The following is a 19,905-nucleotide window of genomic DNA, read 5'->3' on the forward strand; positions in this document are numbered from 1 at the left end:
AAAACGTCGAAAACAGAAAGTGTTTGATCTGCAAAGGACATTCACGCTAACACATGAGAGGCGATCTATTCACCCGAGCACCACAACTGGGAAAAGAGAGAACAGATGCCATGACTGTGGACTACACAGGACACCCTGGAAGCACAGGACGCCCTTGCCAAACTGGGATTTGTAATGAGGACCTGCGCACATGAGACAAGGAACCATAACATACCATCTCAACTCTCAACGGAAAGTTCCTTTGCACTGGGGCGTTACCAAGTCCTCTCCGAGCGCGATGCACAGAATGACATGGGGCACAGCTGTCTTTAGACGGAAGGCCCTCCAATCTAGGAGCATAAATAGTGTATGTTTCACATCAGAAGTGCAGCCTATTCCCAGGCACGGGGCCAAGTCTATTTCTGCTACATAAGCTCCACATTGAGTAACGTTGGCCTTTCTTCTGGGTCATATCTTCTTACCAAGGGACTGTGATAAGGAAGTTCATTTCAATGTGAACCAGCTCCTTCTCTGTAGTTCATATCGACAGAGCTGGTGACGCCGCCCCTTCAGGAGAACCAGGATTACAGGAGCAAATACCTCAGGGCAGTGTGGTTTTTTCCCACGAATGCAGGAACTTCTTGGCGTATAATACAAGGCAAGAGCCATCGTCGGCATATTTTAAAGGCTTGGCGAGGGCTTAATCACCCATTCTGCATGAGGATTAACATGATACACATCCAATATATACGCATCAGGATCCAAACAGTGTTGTCCTAAAAGAAAGAAAACCAAAAAGTTCAAGCCAGTGAGGTGGTTCCCTTGTAAGCATAGGACATGAGTTCTATCCCCAGAATCTGCATTCAAAGGAAGAAAGAGCCAGGTGTGGAAGCGTGGTCGTATGCCCTTGTAGTCCAAGATAAAGGATCTCGACAAATAAGTAAGGGATATGAAAAAGAATTTAAAAACACAGGAAAGGAACAATCGGGATATGTGTGACACCATGAAAAAAAGAAGAACACATTTTGACTTACAGGCATAGAGAGGAATAAGTACAGAGGAAAGAAAATAGGAAGCCATATTATCAGAACACAAAATACCACTGGAATGCAAGTAGCAACGCTAAAAAAATCAAAACACCATTGATGACTGCAAACAACAGCCAGGATGGGATGACCCTCAGGGTGCAGTAATGGCACACACGTCTTAGCCATAACCAACGGCTCTCTGCTCAGTAAGAGGTAAATTATTTCTGGTACTAGAAACTTAGCCAACTGCCTAGAGCTAGTTAAATCATGGGTCATGAAGGAGAAGCTACCACTACCACTTGACTAAACCAACATAATCCCTAACTTCATCCAATCTTTATTTTTATAACCACAGGTAAGTAAGTGTAGTCCTCACCCTCACTGAGGAAATCTCTCTTTGCAACTGATTGAGGTCATTATAGAAAACACTATAGAGCCCAGCCCCAGAGGGTACAACTCCCACACCTAACGCTCAGGGAATATTGTGGAAGACAGGGCAGAAAGTTTCTAAGAGCCAGGGAATCATGGAGTCTCATGTGAGACTGTGCCTCCTAGTAATGTCAGAAGCTAGATCCATAAAGTCTCAACAACATGACTGCCTAAACATGAGCTAAACACAGACAACAAAATAGATATGTAGAGTTCATGGTGGAAAGACCGCAAGGCCTCAGCACAACTACAGGCAGCCATGGAATGCTGATATTGAGAATGAGATCATACCAGGTGGATATCCCAAACCTAAAGGGAAGCCCTGAAAATGTACATGCAAGTAACATTATGCAGATTGAGCAGGCTCTATTTAGGTGTATATCTTTATATACATATATTACTGTAACAATAATTAGTGAAAAGAGGCCATGAATTTGAAAGAGTTTAGGGAGAAGTATTATGGAAGGGTTTGGAGGGAGGAAAGGAATGGGAAAATGATGTAATTACAATCTCAAAAAAAATTTAAAGGGAACAAGAATGGACATTTTGTTGCTTTCTATTAAAGTAACAGGCACAAATCCAGTGTCAAAAAATTTCCCCTGTGGATATTTAGATAGTAAGCAAATATGTGCAATATAAAATAAGTCTTAACAATAGGAATATTAGGGGAAACAAAGAAAGGAGGGTACATAGTATAGGAAGGCATCACCAAGTGGTGGCATTGAGAGCCAAGCAGGAGATGAGGGCATCTGGAGCAAGAACATTCTAGAAGTCAGCCAATGGCACGCCCAGCAGTGTGCCAGGTGACTGGGTGCATAAGGGCAGGACCCAGAGGGTAGACTGGGAGGCAGGCAGGTGGAGAGAAAGCAATGAGAGAACTGAGTTCATCTAGGAAGGTGTGTGCACACACCCAGACTTCCAAGGACTATGCTCACAAGAGCCAAGAAGCAGCAGAGACTCAGAGAAGCAGGAGGAAGCTCGGAAACTCATCTGTCCTCAGCAGCGATCAGAGACAAGTGTTTTCAGACAGCAAAGCCCAAGCCAGGCAGTTACTAAGACAAAAACAGTGACCGCATTTCAGCGTGCGCTCTCTGGGGTCCTGGGTGAGAGGGCGACTTTGGTGAGGTGTTGAGGAGGACCCTTGGCGAGAGTGCTTTCAAGAGAGAAGAAACTGGAAGAAGAAATGTAAAACAGACAGCTGAATGAAGGTGTGTTGGGAAGTGGAACGAGGTGGAGCAAAGAAATGGGAAAGAGGACAGGAATAAGTTTTTTTTTTTGTGTGTGTGTGTGTATGTATCTGAGATACAAGTTTACCATATGTCCCAAGGTGTTCTGAAACTCATCATCCTCCAGAGTTCTAACTTCTGCTCTACTGAGACTGCTAGCCTAGCTATATGCCTCATGGGGCGGGAGATGCTGTTGGCATGACTACCTGCTTAATTTCACCCTGTCACTGTCCACAAGTCTCTCCCCTTGATGTAGGTGGGTCTTCTGTCTATGTGTTAACTTTCATTGGTTAATACAGAACCTGCCTTGGCCCTTTGATGGACAACAGCTTAGATAGGCGGAGTAGACAGAACAGGATGCTGGGAGACAGAAGCAGATTCAGGCAGACGCCATAGCTCTCCTCTCCGAGATGGAGGCAGGTTAAGAATCTTCCCGGTAAGCCACCACCTTGTGGTGCTACACACATTAATAGAAATGAGTTAATCAAGATGTGAGAGTTAGCCCATAAGAGGCTACAGATAACGGGCCAGGCAGTGTTTAAAAGAAAACAGTTTCTGTGTAATTATTTTGGGTAAAGCTAGCCAGTGTGTGGGAGCTGGGCAGCGGGAAGTGGCCCACAGCTCCTATTACATCCCCTTAAGAGAAGCCAGGTTCCATTTCTGTGTTGTGAGAATTGAATGTGTTCTCTCATCAGCCTATGCCAAGTTCCAAGGTTTCTTGGTCCTTTGAGAACCATTTTAGGTGGGATTGATACTGATGGGAGGGAAATAGTGCAGGGGTAAACTCAAGTACAGGTAGAACAAGGCCCTAATTGGGCAGCAAAGGACATCCCTAAGAAGGTCAGAGAAACACTGTCCACAGATGAAAGAGAACAAAGGAACATGTCAGCCACAGAAGATACAGACGGAGGCACATTTGACCTCATCCGGCAACAGACCTTGAGCTGTGTGCCAGTGCAGGGAGTCACGCTCTCTAAGTTCTCAACTCTGTTCTGTTTCGTGAGCCCAGCAAGGGGCGGTTTCTAACTTTAAGAGTCACACTGAAAAGGACCCAAAGTCTTTATGTCACTTCAATTTTGAGAATATTGGAGGAAAAAAAATTCATAAAACTGCTTTTATATGCAACTATAAAACCCCAGACATTATTGATTTTTATTTTTATCTATAAAATGTGTGGGAAAAAACCCACACCCCTACAACAATAACATTCCATGAATGTATCGTGGACTATGGGAATAGAAATGACAGATGATGCTTACCTATGTTTCCTCCAACTTCATATAACCTCTGGTTCTGCATCTTTATACATTCAGATGAACCATGACTAAAAAACAGAGAAGGCAACAGTTGAGGTTCCTTCAGGGTCCATGGTGAATATCGACAAGTTATCCTATCTTGACGAAATATACACCACGCACTTTATTATGACCAAAGTCACGACAGTAGCAACAAGAACTTAAATCTACGGGGGCTGAGACAGTTCCCGATCATGGGATGCTCAGTGGCCATGGCAACAGAGAACACATTCTAGCTGAGAACTGTCAGCACTGCCGGAAAGCAGTGCTGATGAGAACAGGGCGGCTGGCTGTTTACAGCTGCCCATCTCCCGCCAGGAGAGCAGTGGTGACATCAGCACCGTCTCCGCCAGGAGAGCTGTGGTGACGTCAGCACGGCGGCTGGCTGTTTACCGCTGCCCCGTCTCCGGCCACAGTTCTCTCCATTCAAAAGAAGCCACGTTAATTCCCGCGTTTGCTGAGTTTGCACGCATTCCCTCTTCAGCCTCGGTTACACCTCTAGACTTCCTGAGCGCTTTAAAAAAATACCTTTAAAAATCACCTCAGTTACCTAAAGGTGATTTCTTTCCCAGTCTGTCACACAATAAAAAGAAGTCGGAGAAAGCAATCACCCAAATCAATTTTTCTATCCCAAGTTTAGAAGACTGGATAAGAGAATTCAAAAGGTCTGTGCCAATCAGCGATTCAAGACCAGTCTCAACTCTGCTGAGGAGAGGAGGGAGCTTGCCCCTCCGCCATTCTTATTACTTTTTATTTGTAGTGAGGTAGTCTTGAGGTAGCTGTGGATTGGACATCATTTTTAGGAATAGCACACGTGGACCCTATGTATCCTTCAGAGTTTCTACTGTGAAGTGGTACTACTAACAGCAGCACCTTGGGAAACTGGAATGAAATTCCGGGGAGAGAATGTTGAGACCGATTCAGGCAAACACCCGTTTCCATCACCCAGGACATCCACTGCTGCCCTCTTCTGGCCGCCTTTACCGTTCCGTCCTTACTATAGCTGAGCCTGATCCCCCCCATACCTGCAAACAAGTATCACCTCGTCTGTGCTCCCATAAATATTTCCTACGTCCCAAGTACGACACAAACAGGAGAGCACAGCAAGGAAGCTTCTGGTACTGGCTTTTATCCCACTCTGCACGAATCCCTAGAGACCTGAGCAAGTCCTTTAATTCTTGTTTCTACAGCGCATCCTGGGATCCGGCACGATCTAGTCACTAATCTAGGGCTTATCTGGCTTTGGGTCACCAAAGCTGTTCTGGGTTGCGTTGATGAGATCTTCAAACCAGGGGCACAAATGCCCAGGAGTAGGGATGCCATGCCGTACTGTTATTTAGTTTTATAACAAACTGCCAAACTAATTTATGGTGTTGTGAACTACGCCACCTTGCCCACACAGATGATGAATGATCGCCAGAGCTTCTCTGTGTCTTTGCAGTATTTGGTACTGCTAGGCATGGCTTGAGAATCCTCACGGGTATGCCACGACAGGCCTCTGTGGTTTTAATTTGCATTTCCTTAGTGGCTACTGATGGACATCTTTCCACGCGTGTATTTTTCGACCATCTTTCTCCCCTGGTCACATGTCATCTATACGCTGGGTTTGGAGTGTCCCACAAAGGCCCATGTGTGTGAGGGGTGGTGCCTAGTGCGAGCATTGAGACCCCTGGAGGCGTGCTCTCAGGGGAGAATGTGTGACCCCAGACACTTCCTCTCTTCCCTTCAAGGCCAGTAGAGGAGCGGTTCTGCTCCATTGGGATGGGCTGCCTTGCCGCAGGTCGAAGAGCACCAGGATCAACTGATTGTGAACTGAGCACTCCGCGGAACCGGAGACCCATGCTCTCCCAGACATTGTGACGGGGTAGAGGGCTGCCTTTGGCAAAACGCCTGCTCCTGCTCCCCCCGCCCCCAGATGCATGGATTGGCCCTCCCTGTGAGTAGCAAGTGCTTCAGGTGTCTATTTTTAGCTGTCTTCTCGCCCTCTTCACAGGTCCTATTATTCCATCAGCTTTCGATTCGATGAGGTCTAACTCATCAGTTGTATCTCATACGCCTGGGAAACTCATCCCTTGTCCGGTCCTAAAGATGGTCTCCTCTTATTAAAGCTTTTACATTTCTCATTATACATTTAAGTCCATGGTCCGTTCGGAACTAATTTTTAAATAATAAGATTAAGATTAAAATTATTTTTTTCCCGGCTTGTGGAGCTCCAGTCCCTGTGGCATCCTTTATTGTAAAGCTATTCTTTCTTCACTGCCTGCTTTGATATTTTTGCCAGCATTTTGCTCCAAAACCAGACAAATTCACGATCCAAGACTCTAGCAGCCGACGGGGCACCTTTAACTACAACTCACAATGTTTACATTTCTTTACCGGTGTGTGACTTCTGCATGTGGATTCGCGTGTGCCACGGCCCGTGCAGGAAGGTGGTTGGTTCTTTCCTTCCACCATGTGTGTGCTGGCGAGTGAATTTGGCTGCCAGGCTTGGTGGCAAGCCCTTGTGCCCGCTGAGCCCTTTCGTCCCCTCCAGATGCCAGCTTTTAAACCGACGTTCTCACGGGTCTAAGTGAGAGGCTGGGCAGCTCGGATCTAAGGAAGTTGCGTCAGAGGATTTGAGTCTACGGTCTCCAGACCTAATCTATGTTGATTAGGAATACTGTCTGTATAAACTATTACATTTCCTCATTTGTGGAAAGGCCGCATGTGCCATGGTGCGTGACTGGGCGTCAGATGACAATTTGTGGGCTCTTCCTACCATGTGTGTGTGTCCTGGGTATCGAACTCAGGTCGTCAAGCTTGGCAGCAAACACCTGTAGCCCACTAAGCCATCTCATTGGACCAGAGCATTTTCTTTCTACAAAGGTCCAATTGAGGATTCTGTAACCTATTAAATAACATAGGAATTTACCAGCTGCCAACATCCTTGCAATAAGATGTCAAGTTTATCATAGGCCACCTACCTATGATCACTGCGGTATTTTAAGATGCCTGGTACAGCAATAGAGTTACATGGCTGTTCAGACTCCTGCTAAGCTGGTCTGCTCTCTTTTTCCTTTCTAATGTAATTTTTTGAAGATAACTTTTTAACATTGTATCTATGTACTGAAAACTTAGCGGTGTACATTTAACCCAGTTCAGTGGCGAATCCTTTGCCCTCTGCCTTTTCCAGCCTGGTAATCTGAGCCACAGATTTAGGACCCAGGACGTTGCCTCCTCAGTGACGGCAAATCTCATTATATCTGTCGCGGTAATTGGTCCTAACGGCTTCCACCAGCTTGACCAGAGCATTCTTGTCTTCCAAGCTAACCTCTGTGAAGGAAGCTGTGGTGGATGTCTTCCTGTGCACCAGCCGCCCCAGCCTGGCCTTTCCCTTGATGATGCAGCAGGGCAGGCAGGGAGATCACCAGCTCAATGGCGCCTCTGTCATGGGCAATCGCCACCAGCTGAGCCTTTCTGTTCTCCATCAAGGTGGTGACTGTATTGACCTCGCTTGAAGGAGAGGTGGTCTCTTAGTCAGGACATCCCCTTGGCCAGCAGCTTTCTTCTCAGGATGGGCCAGCAGCCTTTGCTTCTTCTGCTTTTTCTCTGGCCTGTCCTTGCGGGCATGCTCAAGCAGCTGGGGAGCTGTTTGCTGGTCTGGGGCCTGGGAGAACCGGTTAATGGCGGGAGGTACTTTGAGTCGCTGATAGAGGGTGGCCCTTTATACAGTTGATATAGCTGGCCCCTCGATGAAGTGTGTGAGATCTCTTTTAAACTGATGTCCTATCCAATGCCAAAGTTCTTAGGCCTTGACTCAAAAAGAGGACTCACCACCTTTTTGGCCTCCTGTTTCTTTACAAAGGCAGGGACCAGAGCTATCTTCTTCCCTTTGGCTTTCTCTTCTTTGGGTGACTAACTTAGCTGGAGTTTAATGTAATTTTTTAAGTGTGTGTGTGTGTGCGCATGTGCACCTACACATAAAGCTCACGAATCACAAGTCTGTAACTTGAAGGATGTGCAAAATGAACATACAGATGACCAGCCCTCATGGTTAATAAAATAACTTACTAGAAGCCTGATGGCATGCTTTTCCATCCCAATGCCTCCCACCTACCCAAAACCTGAAAATTCAGTCTGATGTCTGCCATTATAGCCTGCTTCTGGCTTCTGCTGTTTCTACCTTCATCGAACTAATTAGAGCTTTACATATAGTTGTGAAAGATAATACGAGTTCTTTGTGCCCTTTGACCCATGGCAACATTTTGCAAAACTATAATATCATGCCCCAATCAGGATCTCAAAATCTATTCGGCATACTGAGACACAGTGATACTTATGCTCACAGGGCACTAAGTTCAACATCCCGCCAGAGGAACCTGCGAACCCAGCTTAGCCAAGATGCAGTACCAGAGTTCTAGCACTGTAGGCATCCTTCTGGTGCTCTTTATAACCATGCCCATCTTCCCCAAACATAATCACTAACCCACCCTCCACTGATAACATCTGCCACTCCCAACCTGTTAGTGAATGAAATTACGCAGCATGTACAATCTTGAAGGGAGCTCCCTTGACCAGAAAGGGCTACTGCTGTTGAGTTTGCTCCAAATGCATAAGGTGTATATAAAGTTTACGAGAAGGTGTTTCTATTGAGCATGCATTCCTGTAAGGATGGCTGACGCCCTTTTATGGTCACCTCCGGAGACGCATGATAAAAGCTGGGAATGACTGTTCGCAGGCTTTAAAAAGGGGCAGTGATGGTGTCCAGGGAACCTACCTGATACTTCCGGAAACTGATCAAGATACTGACAAAACTAACTGCCATATTTTTATCCTAATAAAAGATACAATTCATTGATCAAATAGCCTATCAGGAGAAGAATCACGGGGGCTGGAGAGAGGACGCAGCCACTAGGAAGGCGTGTCCTTCTTTCAGTAAACTGAGTTCAAGTCCCAGCACCTGCATTAGATGGCTCACAGCTGCCTGTAGCTTCAGCCCCAAGGGACCCACCGGGGCCTCTGTGGGCACCTTCATACACGGCAGATACATACATGCATTAATCCAAAGAAGCAGCTGCATTGTTCTGAAGCCACAGCTGCAGGAGTGCAGCGGCCCACCTGGGAACGCTCCTCTTCACACGCTACCTTCAGCTTGGCGCACTCACCTGTTCTCATACTGAAATTTCGCCAGGATGTCTTTGGCTTTGGTCTGACTGTTGAGCTGAATGGCCATGGACACTTTGGACAGAAGTGGAGCGTGGACCCTGATGACGCCTTCTGGCACGTCAGACTGCCAGGGAGGAAAGACCAAAACACCGTCAAAGGAGGGCTCAAAAATCGCACGCAAGAGATGAAAATCAGGGACATTCAGAAGAGGAAACACATATATATGACCAATACTCAACCAGAGCAGAACAGGCCGTCCTGCTTTGCCAGAAGACTAATGACACATCTGCCCCTGGCATCTACTCTCTTTACACTTATGCCTCCTTATCCTGGCATCATAGAGAAGAAAATATGGATTCTGACAAATAATCATATCTATCAGCATCTTTATTGAACAATATCCTAAAATCCTTACTTTCATTAATATACATATATGTATATATACACCCATATATACAGTGAAATATATATCAGTATCTTCATTGAAGAATTTATGTGTGTATTTTTATATATTTATCAGTGTCTATATATATAAGTATCGTTATTGAAGAAAATCCTAGAAATCCTACTTTAATTAATTAATATGCATGTATATATACATGCATATACATATATATCTAGAGAAATATATGTATAGCCATATCATCATTGAATTTACCTGTATATATATATATACTAGATATATATATAAATCTAGTAATATTTATCATTATCTTTGTTGAACAATATCCTAAAAACCTTACTTTAAGATGTATACATACATACACACATATCACATAGTCTAGAACACTATGTTAATTGGTCTCTTGAAGTAATATATTGAAGTATTAACCCACAGAAGCTCAGAATGTCCCTTATTTCAAAATAAGGTCAAGAGTAGAGTAATAAGTAAAGTTGGAGATAAACCAAACCATCTTACTCTGGTAAGAACTGTGTCCTAAGGAGAAGAGAAGGGACAAAGGATACAAGTAAGAACACCCTTGGAAACATCTGTGGAGACTTGAAGGGCCACACCATGACACACCACAGGAAGACAGAGTGGAGACTGAGGGGACACAGGGAGACACCACAGGAAAACAGTGGAGACTGAGGGGACACAGGGAGACACCACAGGAAGACAGTGGAGACTGAGGGGACAGGGAGACACCACAGGAAGACAGAGTGGAGACTGAGGGGACACAGGGAGACACCACAGGAAGACAGTGGAGACTGAGGGGACACAGGGAGACACCACAGGAAGACAGTGGAGACTGAGGGGACACAGGGAGACACCACAGGAAGACAGTGTGGAGACTGAGGGGACACAGGGAGACACCACAGGAAAACAGTGGAGACTGAGGGGACACAGGGAGACACCACAGGAAGACAGTGGAGACTGAGGGGACAGGGAGACACCACAGGAAGACAGAGTGGAGACTGAGGGGACACACAGGGAGACACCACAGGAAGACAGAGTGGAGACTGAGGGGACACACAGGGAGACACCACAGGAAGACAGTGGAGACTGAGGGGACACAGGGAGACACCACAGGAAGACAGTGTGGAGACTGAGGACACAGGGAGACACCACAGGAAGACAGAGTGGAGACTGAGGGGACAGGGAGACACCACAGGAAGACAGTGGAGACTGAGGGGACAGGGAGACACCACAGGAAGACAGTGGAGACTGAGGGGACAGGGAGACACCACAGGAAGACAGAGTGGAGACTGAGGGGACAGGGAGACACCACAGGAAGACAGAGTGGAGACTGAGGGGACAGGGAGACACCACAGGAAGACAGAGCGGAGACTGAGGGGACAGGGAGACACCACAGGAAGACAGAGTGGAGACTGAGGGGACACAGAGACACCACAGGAAGACAGAGTGGAGACTGAGGGGACAGGGAGACACCACAGGAAGACAGTGGAGACTGAGGGGACACAGGGAGACACCACAGGAAGACAGTGGAGACTGAGGGGACACACATGGAGACACCACAGGAAGACAGAGCGGAGACTGAGGGGACAGGGAGACACCACAGGAAGACAGAGTGGAGACTGAGGGGACACAGAGACACCACAGGAAGACAGAGTGGAGACTGAGGGGACAGGGAGACACCACAGGAAGACAGAGTGGAGACTGAGGGGACAGGGAGACACCACAGGAAGACAGTGGAGACTGAGGGGACACAGGGAGACACCACAGGAAGACAGTGGAGACTGAGGGGACACACATGGAGACACCACAGGAAGACAGTGTGGAGACTGAGGAAACACAGGGAGACACCACAGGAAGACAGAGTGGAGACTGAGGGGACAGGGAGACACCACAGGAAGACAGTGGAGACTGAGGGGACACACATGGAGACACCACAGGAAGACAGTGTGGAGACTGAGGAGACACAGGGAGACACCACAGGAAGACAGAGTGGAGACTGAGGGGACAGGGAGACACCACAGGAAGACAGTGGAGACTGAGGGGACAGGGAGACACCACAGGAAGACAGAGTGGAGACTGAGGGGACACAGGGAGACACCACAGGCTAACAGAGCAGCCGGAATAGATCTTTCCCTCACTGTGCTCAGAAGAAACCCACTCTCCTGAAATTCTGAATTGGATTTTATGCTCCATAATCAGAAGACTATAAATTTCTAATGTCTCAGCAATCCCACCTATGGTGCAGTTATGGTAGTCCTAGGAACCTGAAGCAGGGTATTTTAAATTTGGGTTAGTTTTTATATTATACCCTAATATCACCATCAAGAACTACACTAGGGAATCAACATGGTGGGCTTTGGAGTTGGGGGAGCACAGATAAAGACCATAGCCTACTGCAGTCAAGACCTCACTCCTAAAACACCCTTTCCAGCATTTCAAGACCCTTTCCCTCTGAGCTCTCCAGATGACTCTGTCAGACCGGTTGTCACTCTGATATTCTTGGGCCTCTTCACAGAACGGACTCACATCCCTCCTATCCTTGGTGACCTTCCTACCCATCCAACCACCTAGTCATCAGCTGGAGTTCCTGTATCACCGCTCCATTTGCAAACTAGAAAGGGCAAGCCTGAAGGACAGACTGAGGCCCAAGAATGTAGTGGAATTTCTCACAGAGTATTACATGAGAATGAATCGTTACGGGGGCTGGGCATACACATGCCTCTCATTAGTGTGTTCAGATCATGGGAGCTTTAGTAAGGCCAGCTTTGGCTGCACGGTGATACCATTTCAGAGATGAAAAAGGACAGGAGTGAGAGAAGGCTTCCTGCTTCACACACACTTGCGCATACACTCACACACACGTGCGCATACACTCACACACACGTGCGCATACACTCACACACATGCACATACACTCATGCACACACACGCACATACACTCATGCACACACACACGCACATACACTCATGCACACATACTCTCACACACACACCTACTCATGCACACGCACACACACACCCCACACACTGTTAGCTATAAAGAAAAAAAGTTCTTACCATTCTTCTTGAAGGTGATTTTTGTGGTACCTTTGAGGTCTTGGGGCTTGAAACCTAAAGAAAACACATTCCATCTTTCAGATTAGCCCCGAGAACGTAAGTGCATGCTGCTTCTGGCCTGGAGTAATTCTTGTGGACAATATTTGAGTACCTATAGAATTAAGAAGTACATATGCTCTTTGACCCCCAAATTCCTCATCTGCAAATTCAACTTCAAACCTATTTCAATTGTGAAAACAATGACATACATAGCAGTTTACTCACTAAAGCTCAAATCATGAGAGAAATGAATGGAATGCCATCCGGGCTTCACCAGTCTAGGCGGCCTAGGCAAGCTATTGTACACCCATGTAAGAATGCATAAAGAAGCAAAGGGGGTGGGCGCACGGCTACGGGACACGTGTTACTGTTTATGAAGCCACTACAGCAAGACCAGGGACAGTGTTTCCTGTATGTTGCAGTCACATAGGATAGGAGGAACGCATGCAGAGCACAGGTTCCGCAAACCCACAGCAAAGGCCACAGATCCTCAGGCACCCTACAGAAAGTGGCACAGGTAAACATCATCCCAAAATACTTCATGTCACTCCTAGCTGGCTTGTTGTACCTACCAGAGTATAACTGCTAGGTAAATAAGCTGCCATGGATGGTTTTTTTTTCTTTTTAAAAACACTAAAAAGGTCTGTGCGTGTTCAGAACCATTGCAACACGGACCTATTGAGTAGTTTCCTTCTTCATGTGCAGAGCCTGCGGCTGCAGAGGATCGAGAAGGCGTGTATTTATATCTGTTGCATGAGCACAGAGCATCTGGGGTGGACACACTTGTGCGTTTCCGTGGATGCATAGCCTGCCTCTGGTGTTCGTTTTCTCCAAGGGTGGAAGTCAGCAGTGACTAAATTTTCTTCTATATCCTTTCCACATTTTTATTTCATTCATTTATTTACTTCCTGACTGACTGGTTGATTGCGGATGTGTTTGTGGGGGTTGACACAAACACACAGCTTGTGGGAGTTAACTCTCTCCTTTCACCGTGTGTGTTCCCAGGATTGAACTCAGGTCTTCAAGATTACTGGCTGAGTCACCCCACTAGCTCTTCTCAGTGATTCTCATTTGTAACCTGTAACTTAATTCTTTATTCCAACTAACATGAAGCATTTAAGCATGGCCTGCTACAATGGAATTAAAGTGCTCTGTCTTTTGGCGCTTGCTTCTGTGGACCGTCAAAGCATGAAAAAAGCTGGCATTCCTACGGCACTGTAGAGTTTACACGGTGTCAAGCACACCAGCTGCCCTGCCTAAGACCAGCAGGCTGTGTGGTGTTTTACAGTTGCTGCTGCGTTGTTTTGAGGCAGGGTCTCAGAATGTAGTCAACCTTGAACTCAGCAAGTAGCTCACCGCGACCTTCAACTCACAACTCTCCCATCACCTCCCAGCCCGGGTTTAGTGGTATTTCCACTTCCACGTTTCCCACCCCTGTTCCTCAGCTCAGTCCACGTCTGGAGACTACCAACCTGCACCTATACTGTCTGTCACTGCCTCCATCCTGGACGTAGGTACAAAAGGATGCGCCTTACTCACCAAGACTTCCAACTACTTGTGACTTACCTGGGGGCTTGAATGGCCTGCCTAAATGTTACCTGTCTTGGAACTTGTCAGAGCTGTGGGCACAAGTGTTGTGTGCCAGGTTTATCTACTGCCATAGATAACAGCTGCAGAAACAGCACAGAACTGAAAAGGCTCAGGTGTTCCGAGGATTTAGACAGCCGTGTGCACATCCAGAACTGGGCATACGAGGAGGCACACAAGCTGGAGGGGGGAGGCTCTGTTGTTCTGTCGTGCATATGTGCATACATGAGTGTGAGTGTGTGTGTGCATGTGCATGTGTGTGTGTGTGCATGTGTGTGAGTGTGTGTGCATGTGTGTTTGAGTGTGTGTATGTGTGTGAGTGTGTGTGCTTGCACGTGTGTACATGAGTGTGAGTGTGTGAATGTGTGTGTGTGAGTGTGCATACATGAGTGTGTGTGTGCATGTGTGTGTGTGTGAGTGTGTACACGTGCATGCAAGCGCTGGTTCTGGAGATTAAACCTAAGCCCTCATGCATAAAAGGTAGGCTCTTTAACCACTGAGCCCTGTGGATCTGATTTGTAAAAATACCATAATACTCAGTGTCTAGTCTTAACAAAAGGTATTACACAGTCAAAAAAGACCAGCCAAACTACTAAATAAGACTGTTTCAAGAGTCTCTAAAGAAACTGTCTCTAAGGACATCCAGATGTTGAACTTAATTTAAAAAAAAAATCCTTCAAATTATCTCCTGGTTCTGGCTTGGAGTGTGGCTTACCAATAGAGTGACTGCCTAGCAGGGCCCTGAATTTAATCCCCAGCACAGAAAAAGGTTGGTTTTCTTCTAGAAGACATCATTTTTTTTAATGCAATGATGGAGGTGGGTCTTGTATCTTATCTGTTGCTTTCATTGGTTAATTAATAAAGAAACTGATTGGCCCTCTGATAGGGTAGAATTTAGATAGGCGGAGTAAACAGAACAGAATGCTGGGAGAAAGAAGCTGAGTCAGAGAGTCGCCATGATTCTCCCACCCAACACAGCCGCAGGCTAAGATCTTCCCCAGTAAGCCACCTCGTGGACTACACAGATCAGTATGAAAGAGCTACCCAATAAGAGGCTGGAACTAATGGGCCAGGCAGTGTTTTAAAAGAATACAGTTTCCGTGTAATTATTTTGGGGCATAAGCTAGCTGGCGGCAGGGAGCTGGGGCGGCAGGGAAGCGGCCCACTGCTCCTCACAACAATGCAATAAATGAGAGTAATATAGACATTGTGATTGTGGGAATATCAATTAGTCAGTCTTTTGCCTGCCCCACAGTGGTGAGCACTATGCCTCTTCCCCATCATCTCTGATTCTCGTTCCTTCTCCCTTTAGTGCTATCCATTTCTTCACGATGGAGCTTAGAACCCACTTTATTCATTATCATCCATATCTTTATCATTTTTCTATCAGTGGCCCTGGCTCACTGTTGGTATAGCTGATTTGGGCTAGGGCATGGTTCTGTGTGTTCATGGCTCTTAGATTCCTTTATCCTCTATGGGGCTGTACTTTTTTTTTAAGCGCAAAATGAGTTTCAAGCTTTTGCATCCTCAGAACTGAATAAAACCAATGCCTGGAATGTACTGCTATTCTCCACATAACTAGTTGTACTAAACACAAGATCTCTGGGAATGCTATGTAATTTTTTTAAGAAATTGAAAATTATCTATTATATTTGTCAACAAAGAAATGTCTTTTTCTATTTAATTGATATACTGTTATAGGTATGTATGACCTAGTTGCTACAATAAAAATACCCTAAGTCAGCTACATCCATCCCGGCAGGGAAAGCAGGGGAGCAGTGGCAGGAAGCCAAGAGTGAAGAGGAAGGGGGACTGAACAATAAGCTCTGGGGTGACAAGCTTCCTCCAGTAAGGCCCCACCCACCTCGTACAAGTCCTACAACATTCCCAGACAGTGCTGCCAGCTGAGGACCAAGTGTTGAAACAGGAGCCTGGGGACACTGCACGTTCAAACCATGACAACTTGATCGTCTTTAAATCACTGAGAGGGCTACAATGCTGACTTTCGACTTGTGTAAGGTCATTTCAGCCATTCTAATGAGTTGGATAGCAAACAATCTTCCAGAGAGAGACATTCCAAGAACTTTAACCCCAAAGCATGTAATTCAACACGTAAGACAGATCCTAGTGCTCTGTTGTGGAGACTTTCTATAGTATCTTTGTGTGTTTTAATAACTCCATTCCTCCTTTGAGAGAGAAAGCCTAGACTGTGGACTTCCATGGCCATGCTGGGGTCCACCCTTGGCCCTGCTGGGATCCACCCTCGGCCCTGCTGGGATCCAGCCTTGGCCCTGATGTGGTCCAGCCTTGGCCCTGCTTTGGTCCAGCCTTGGCTCCATTGATGCTCTCACCTCCCGCTCTAGGGTCTTCCTCCTAAGCAGTTTCTTCATACTCGGGAGCTGCTTCTTCAACAGCATGGTGGCTTCATTCATCCTTCTTACTTGGGTGATTAAGAAAGACGGCACCTGCAGAAGACAGGGGCTTGACTAGAAAGGAACATCTCAGCAAAAGCATCCTGGTAGACCGAGCCATTCATTATGGAAGGTACTCTTAACTCCTCATTATCTTGGAGCCAGAAGATGTGACATTTGTTCTTAAGATTAGAAAAGTGACGAGGATTTCCATTTAGCTTAGAAAACATGCTTAGAACACATTTAAAGAATGCCCTGTTGTCTCCAAGGGAAGCTGGTTCTAGGAACCCCTTAGGTTCTGAAATTCTTGGATGCTCAGCTGTTGCAGGGAGCCCCTTCTTTGTCCCGGCCACCCAGAACTAAAATAATCACACAAAATTGTATTAATTGAATCACTGCTTGGTCCATTAGCTCTAGTTTCTTATTGGCTAACTTGTACATCTTAATTTAACCCATTTCTATTAATCTCTACATCACCACAAGATCGTGGCCTACCAGCAAAGCTTCAGCACATCTATCTCCGGCGGCAGATCCATGGCGTCTCCCTGACTCTGCCTTCTTCCTCCCAGCATTCAGTTCATGGTATAGTGTTTGCACATAGCCTGCACAAATCCTCCTCTACCCTGCAAATCAGCTACGATTCACAATACCTACCCAATGCAAACACTGTGTTAGGCATTGTTTGTTTGAGTGTACTATTTAGGGTCTAATGATTGAACAGCTCAGGATGGCTGTAAAACTTTGGGAAAATGGCTGGCGTTATGGTTGGTTACATCCAGAGTTGGAGAACCTGCGGATAGGAAAGGCCGATGGCGTAGGATACCACGAGCCACCGTGAACTGTTTTCCTCTCCTTTTGTGTCTTAGGTTGTTTGATCCTGGATCATTTACATCCTCCTGCACCTGGTATAGTTCGTAGGGACACTGGACAGCCACAGAGCTGTCACTCACCTTCCACAGGATTTTCTGGTACCTCAGCATCAGGCGGATGATGTGGGCTGCGGTGTTGGCTAGCAGCAATTCTTCATAGTCAGAATGCTTGCTTCTGCTGAAGAACAAGTTTGGCGCCATCACCGTAGAAATGTTCCAGAGGCTCATGCGGTTCTTTGATTCATTGGCAATCACTTTATTGAAGAACGTCATCAGTGCCTAAAAGAGGCAGGAGAACCATGTCACTCTACTGGGAACCACTGACAGGTTTCCCAGATGGCGACCATTCATTCCCACATCCCTTCTCTGTGTTGCTGGGAACGTGTCAGAAGGCAAGTGTGAGCAAATGTGTCCTATGTCCCCTTAAGATGCTTGGAAGAAGAGAAGCGAGCAGTAAACTCAACTGTCGGCTTCATAAAGTAATCCCCTTCTTAGGGGCTTAATACCATGGAGGCTACAGATAATAGACTTACTTTTTATCCTAAACAATCTTGACAAATATTGAAATTAAGTATCAACCAGGGAGACAAAACACTGCAGCTCAAATGAAATAAAATGCAATTTTGTTGTGAAGGAAGAAAAATAATTCTCTAAGTAAAAGCCCCTTAACGGAAAGTCCTACTGCCAGTACCTGGTTACTGTTTCAATGAGAAATGGTTTGAACAAGAGGAGCCTCTTCACACTCTGTGCAGACCCAAATGCAGCTCCAAGTTTTAAACGAGTACTTAAGACATAGCCTCTTTCTGCTGTTTCTCATGACCTTGCTTTGCTGCTCATACTGGCCTCCAACTTGCGATCCCCCTGCCTCAGCTTCTCGAGTGCTGGCATTACGTGCATGCAGCACTGTGCCTGGCTCTTTGGACTGCATTTTAAGTGTGGAATCTTCCCCTGGCAAGTGTCTGCACGCAGCTTTTGTACCGACTCCCTTCCCTGTCCCAAGCCATGCAGACAGAAAGCAATCAGACGCCTTCATTTTCTACATTCTATTGACTGGCCGTAAAATCAAGGGCTCATTGAACTCATCTTACTTCGGCCTCAATTCAAAGGTTTCAAGCACCTGCTCTGCATACACCAGCTTTCTAAGACACACACACACACACACACACACACACACACACACACACACACTCGTCCCTAAAACTGCAGAGAAATGCTCACATTTTACTAACATGACAAATGGCCTGGAGAGGAAGGGAAGCTGGGGAAGGGGGACTACGGATGCCAGCCCAACAGTCGCCCTGCCACCTGCCAGCAGGTGAGTGAGTCCCTTCTCTAGAATTTGTTTTTCCAATCTGAAAAATGACCAGACTCTACCACGTGGCATCGAAACTCCTAAAACCTAGAACGATTTAAATTATGCTGTGTGTATATGTTCTAAAGTAGGTACTTCAGAAATCTCGTAGCGCAGTGATGTCAGACGCCCTCCTCAAGGGCTGATCAGTACTCCCCCACCAGGCTGGAAGGAATCACAGGATTGGAGAGGAGCTAACCCTTCTCACGGGATCCAGGTGTGGGGTCATGTAGCCTCTCATCTTTATCTCTCCCACTCCCCACACTTAATCCTGGCATCTGCCTAGACGCTGGGCATGCTCCAATTGAACGGAGGGAACTGAATGTTAATGTTCAAAGAGAATTCTAGAACTTCCCTTCTTTGTGCCTTCCTCAGCCTAACAATACCAGGAGCACGCGAGACAGTGGAACTGCATCTCGCAGGGGCTCTGTGAGCTGTCGTACTCCTGTTTTCCCCAGTTGAGCCCTGTGACAGGTCCCGAGGTCGATGTCACTTACCTGGGCTGTGTCCCTGTTGGCGTCAGGTAGGGCCATGACCATGAGGTGCAAGGCTTGAAACTGCACTTTGATGTGAGGCCCCCCTAACGAGAAGACAGAAACAATCACACGCTTGAAGTCCCACTGATGTGCACTGACAGCAGCCGCGCTGACATCTGGAGGCGCAGGAGGGCGCTGACAGCTAAGGGGAAGGACTCGGGTCTGGAGCTCAACAATGTTAATTTGTTCATTTGGACAGGAGCCCCGGTCTGTCACCCCCTTGCAATCCCATGAGGTCTATTTACAGGCAGGTAGCCAAGAAGGTCCTCTAAATAACTCTAGATTTACATGACAGGTTCATTTTCAACGAGCGTCCACAGACCTTGCCTTACTCCGCAAACAGAAGACAAAGCCCAGTTCAAGAGCAAATAAACACCACACACAAGGACACAGCAGCATAGGAGGGCGGAGGATGCATGCTCTAGACCCGGACTCCAACCCTGCATTCAGTACTAACCCCTTTGCTTCCATTTTGCCATCTATAAAACCTTGTTAAGTCATAGGGCTGACCTGAGGACTAAGTGAGCTAATGTGC

At 46.6% G+C, this 19,905-nt stretch overlaps 1 protein-coding gene across 2 annotated transcripts in view; it reads right to left on the reverse strand.

The window, feature by feature from the left end:
- Positions 1-544: 544 nt before the first annotated feature.
- LOC121442791 (rho GTPase-activating protein 28-like) overlaps positions 545-19,905 on the reverse strand; it is a 174,818-nt gene continuing 155,457 nt past the window's right edge. For both annotated transcript variants that reach the window (XM_041644404.1, XM_041644405.1), the window contains 7 exons: positions 19,332-19,414; positions 17,565-17,762; positions 16,555-16,668; positions 12,578-12,631; positions 9,102-9,226; positions 3,922-3,986; positions 545-755 (listed from right to left, as the gene is read on the reverse strand). In XM_041644404.1, coding sequence (XP_041500338.1) covers positions 661-755; positions 3,922-3,986; positions 9,102-9,226; positions 12,578-12,631; positions 16,555-16,668; positions 17,565-17,762; positions 19,332-19,414 — 734 coding nt within the window. In that variant the 3' untranslated portion in view covers positions 545-660. The remainder of the gene's footprint in view (positions 756-3,921; positions 3,987-9,101; positions 9,227-12,577; positions 12,632-16,554; positions 16,669-17,564; positions 17,763-19,331; positions 19,415-19,905) is intronic.

The sequence above is a fragment of the Microtus oregoni genome, unplaced genomic scaffold (genome assembly GCF_018167655.1).
Source record: "Microtus oregoni isolate MIOR12 unplaced genomic scaffold, Mior012 000095F_ref0000231, whole genome shotgun sequence".
NCBI lineage: Eukaryota > Metazoa > Chordata > Mammalia > Rodentia > Cricetidae > Microtus > Microtus oregoni.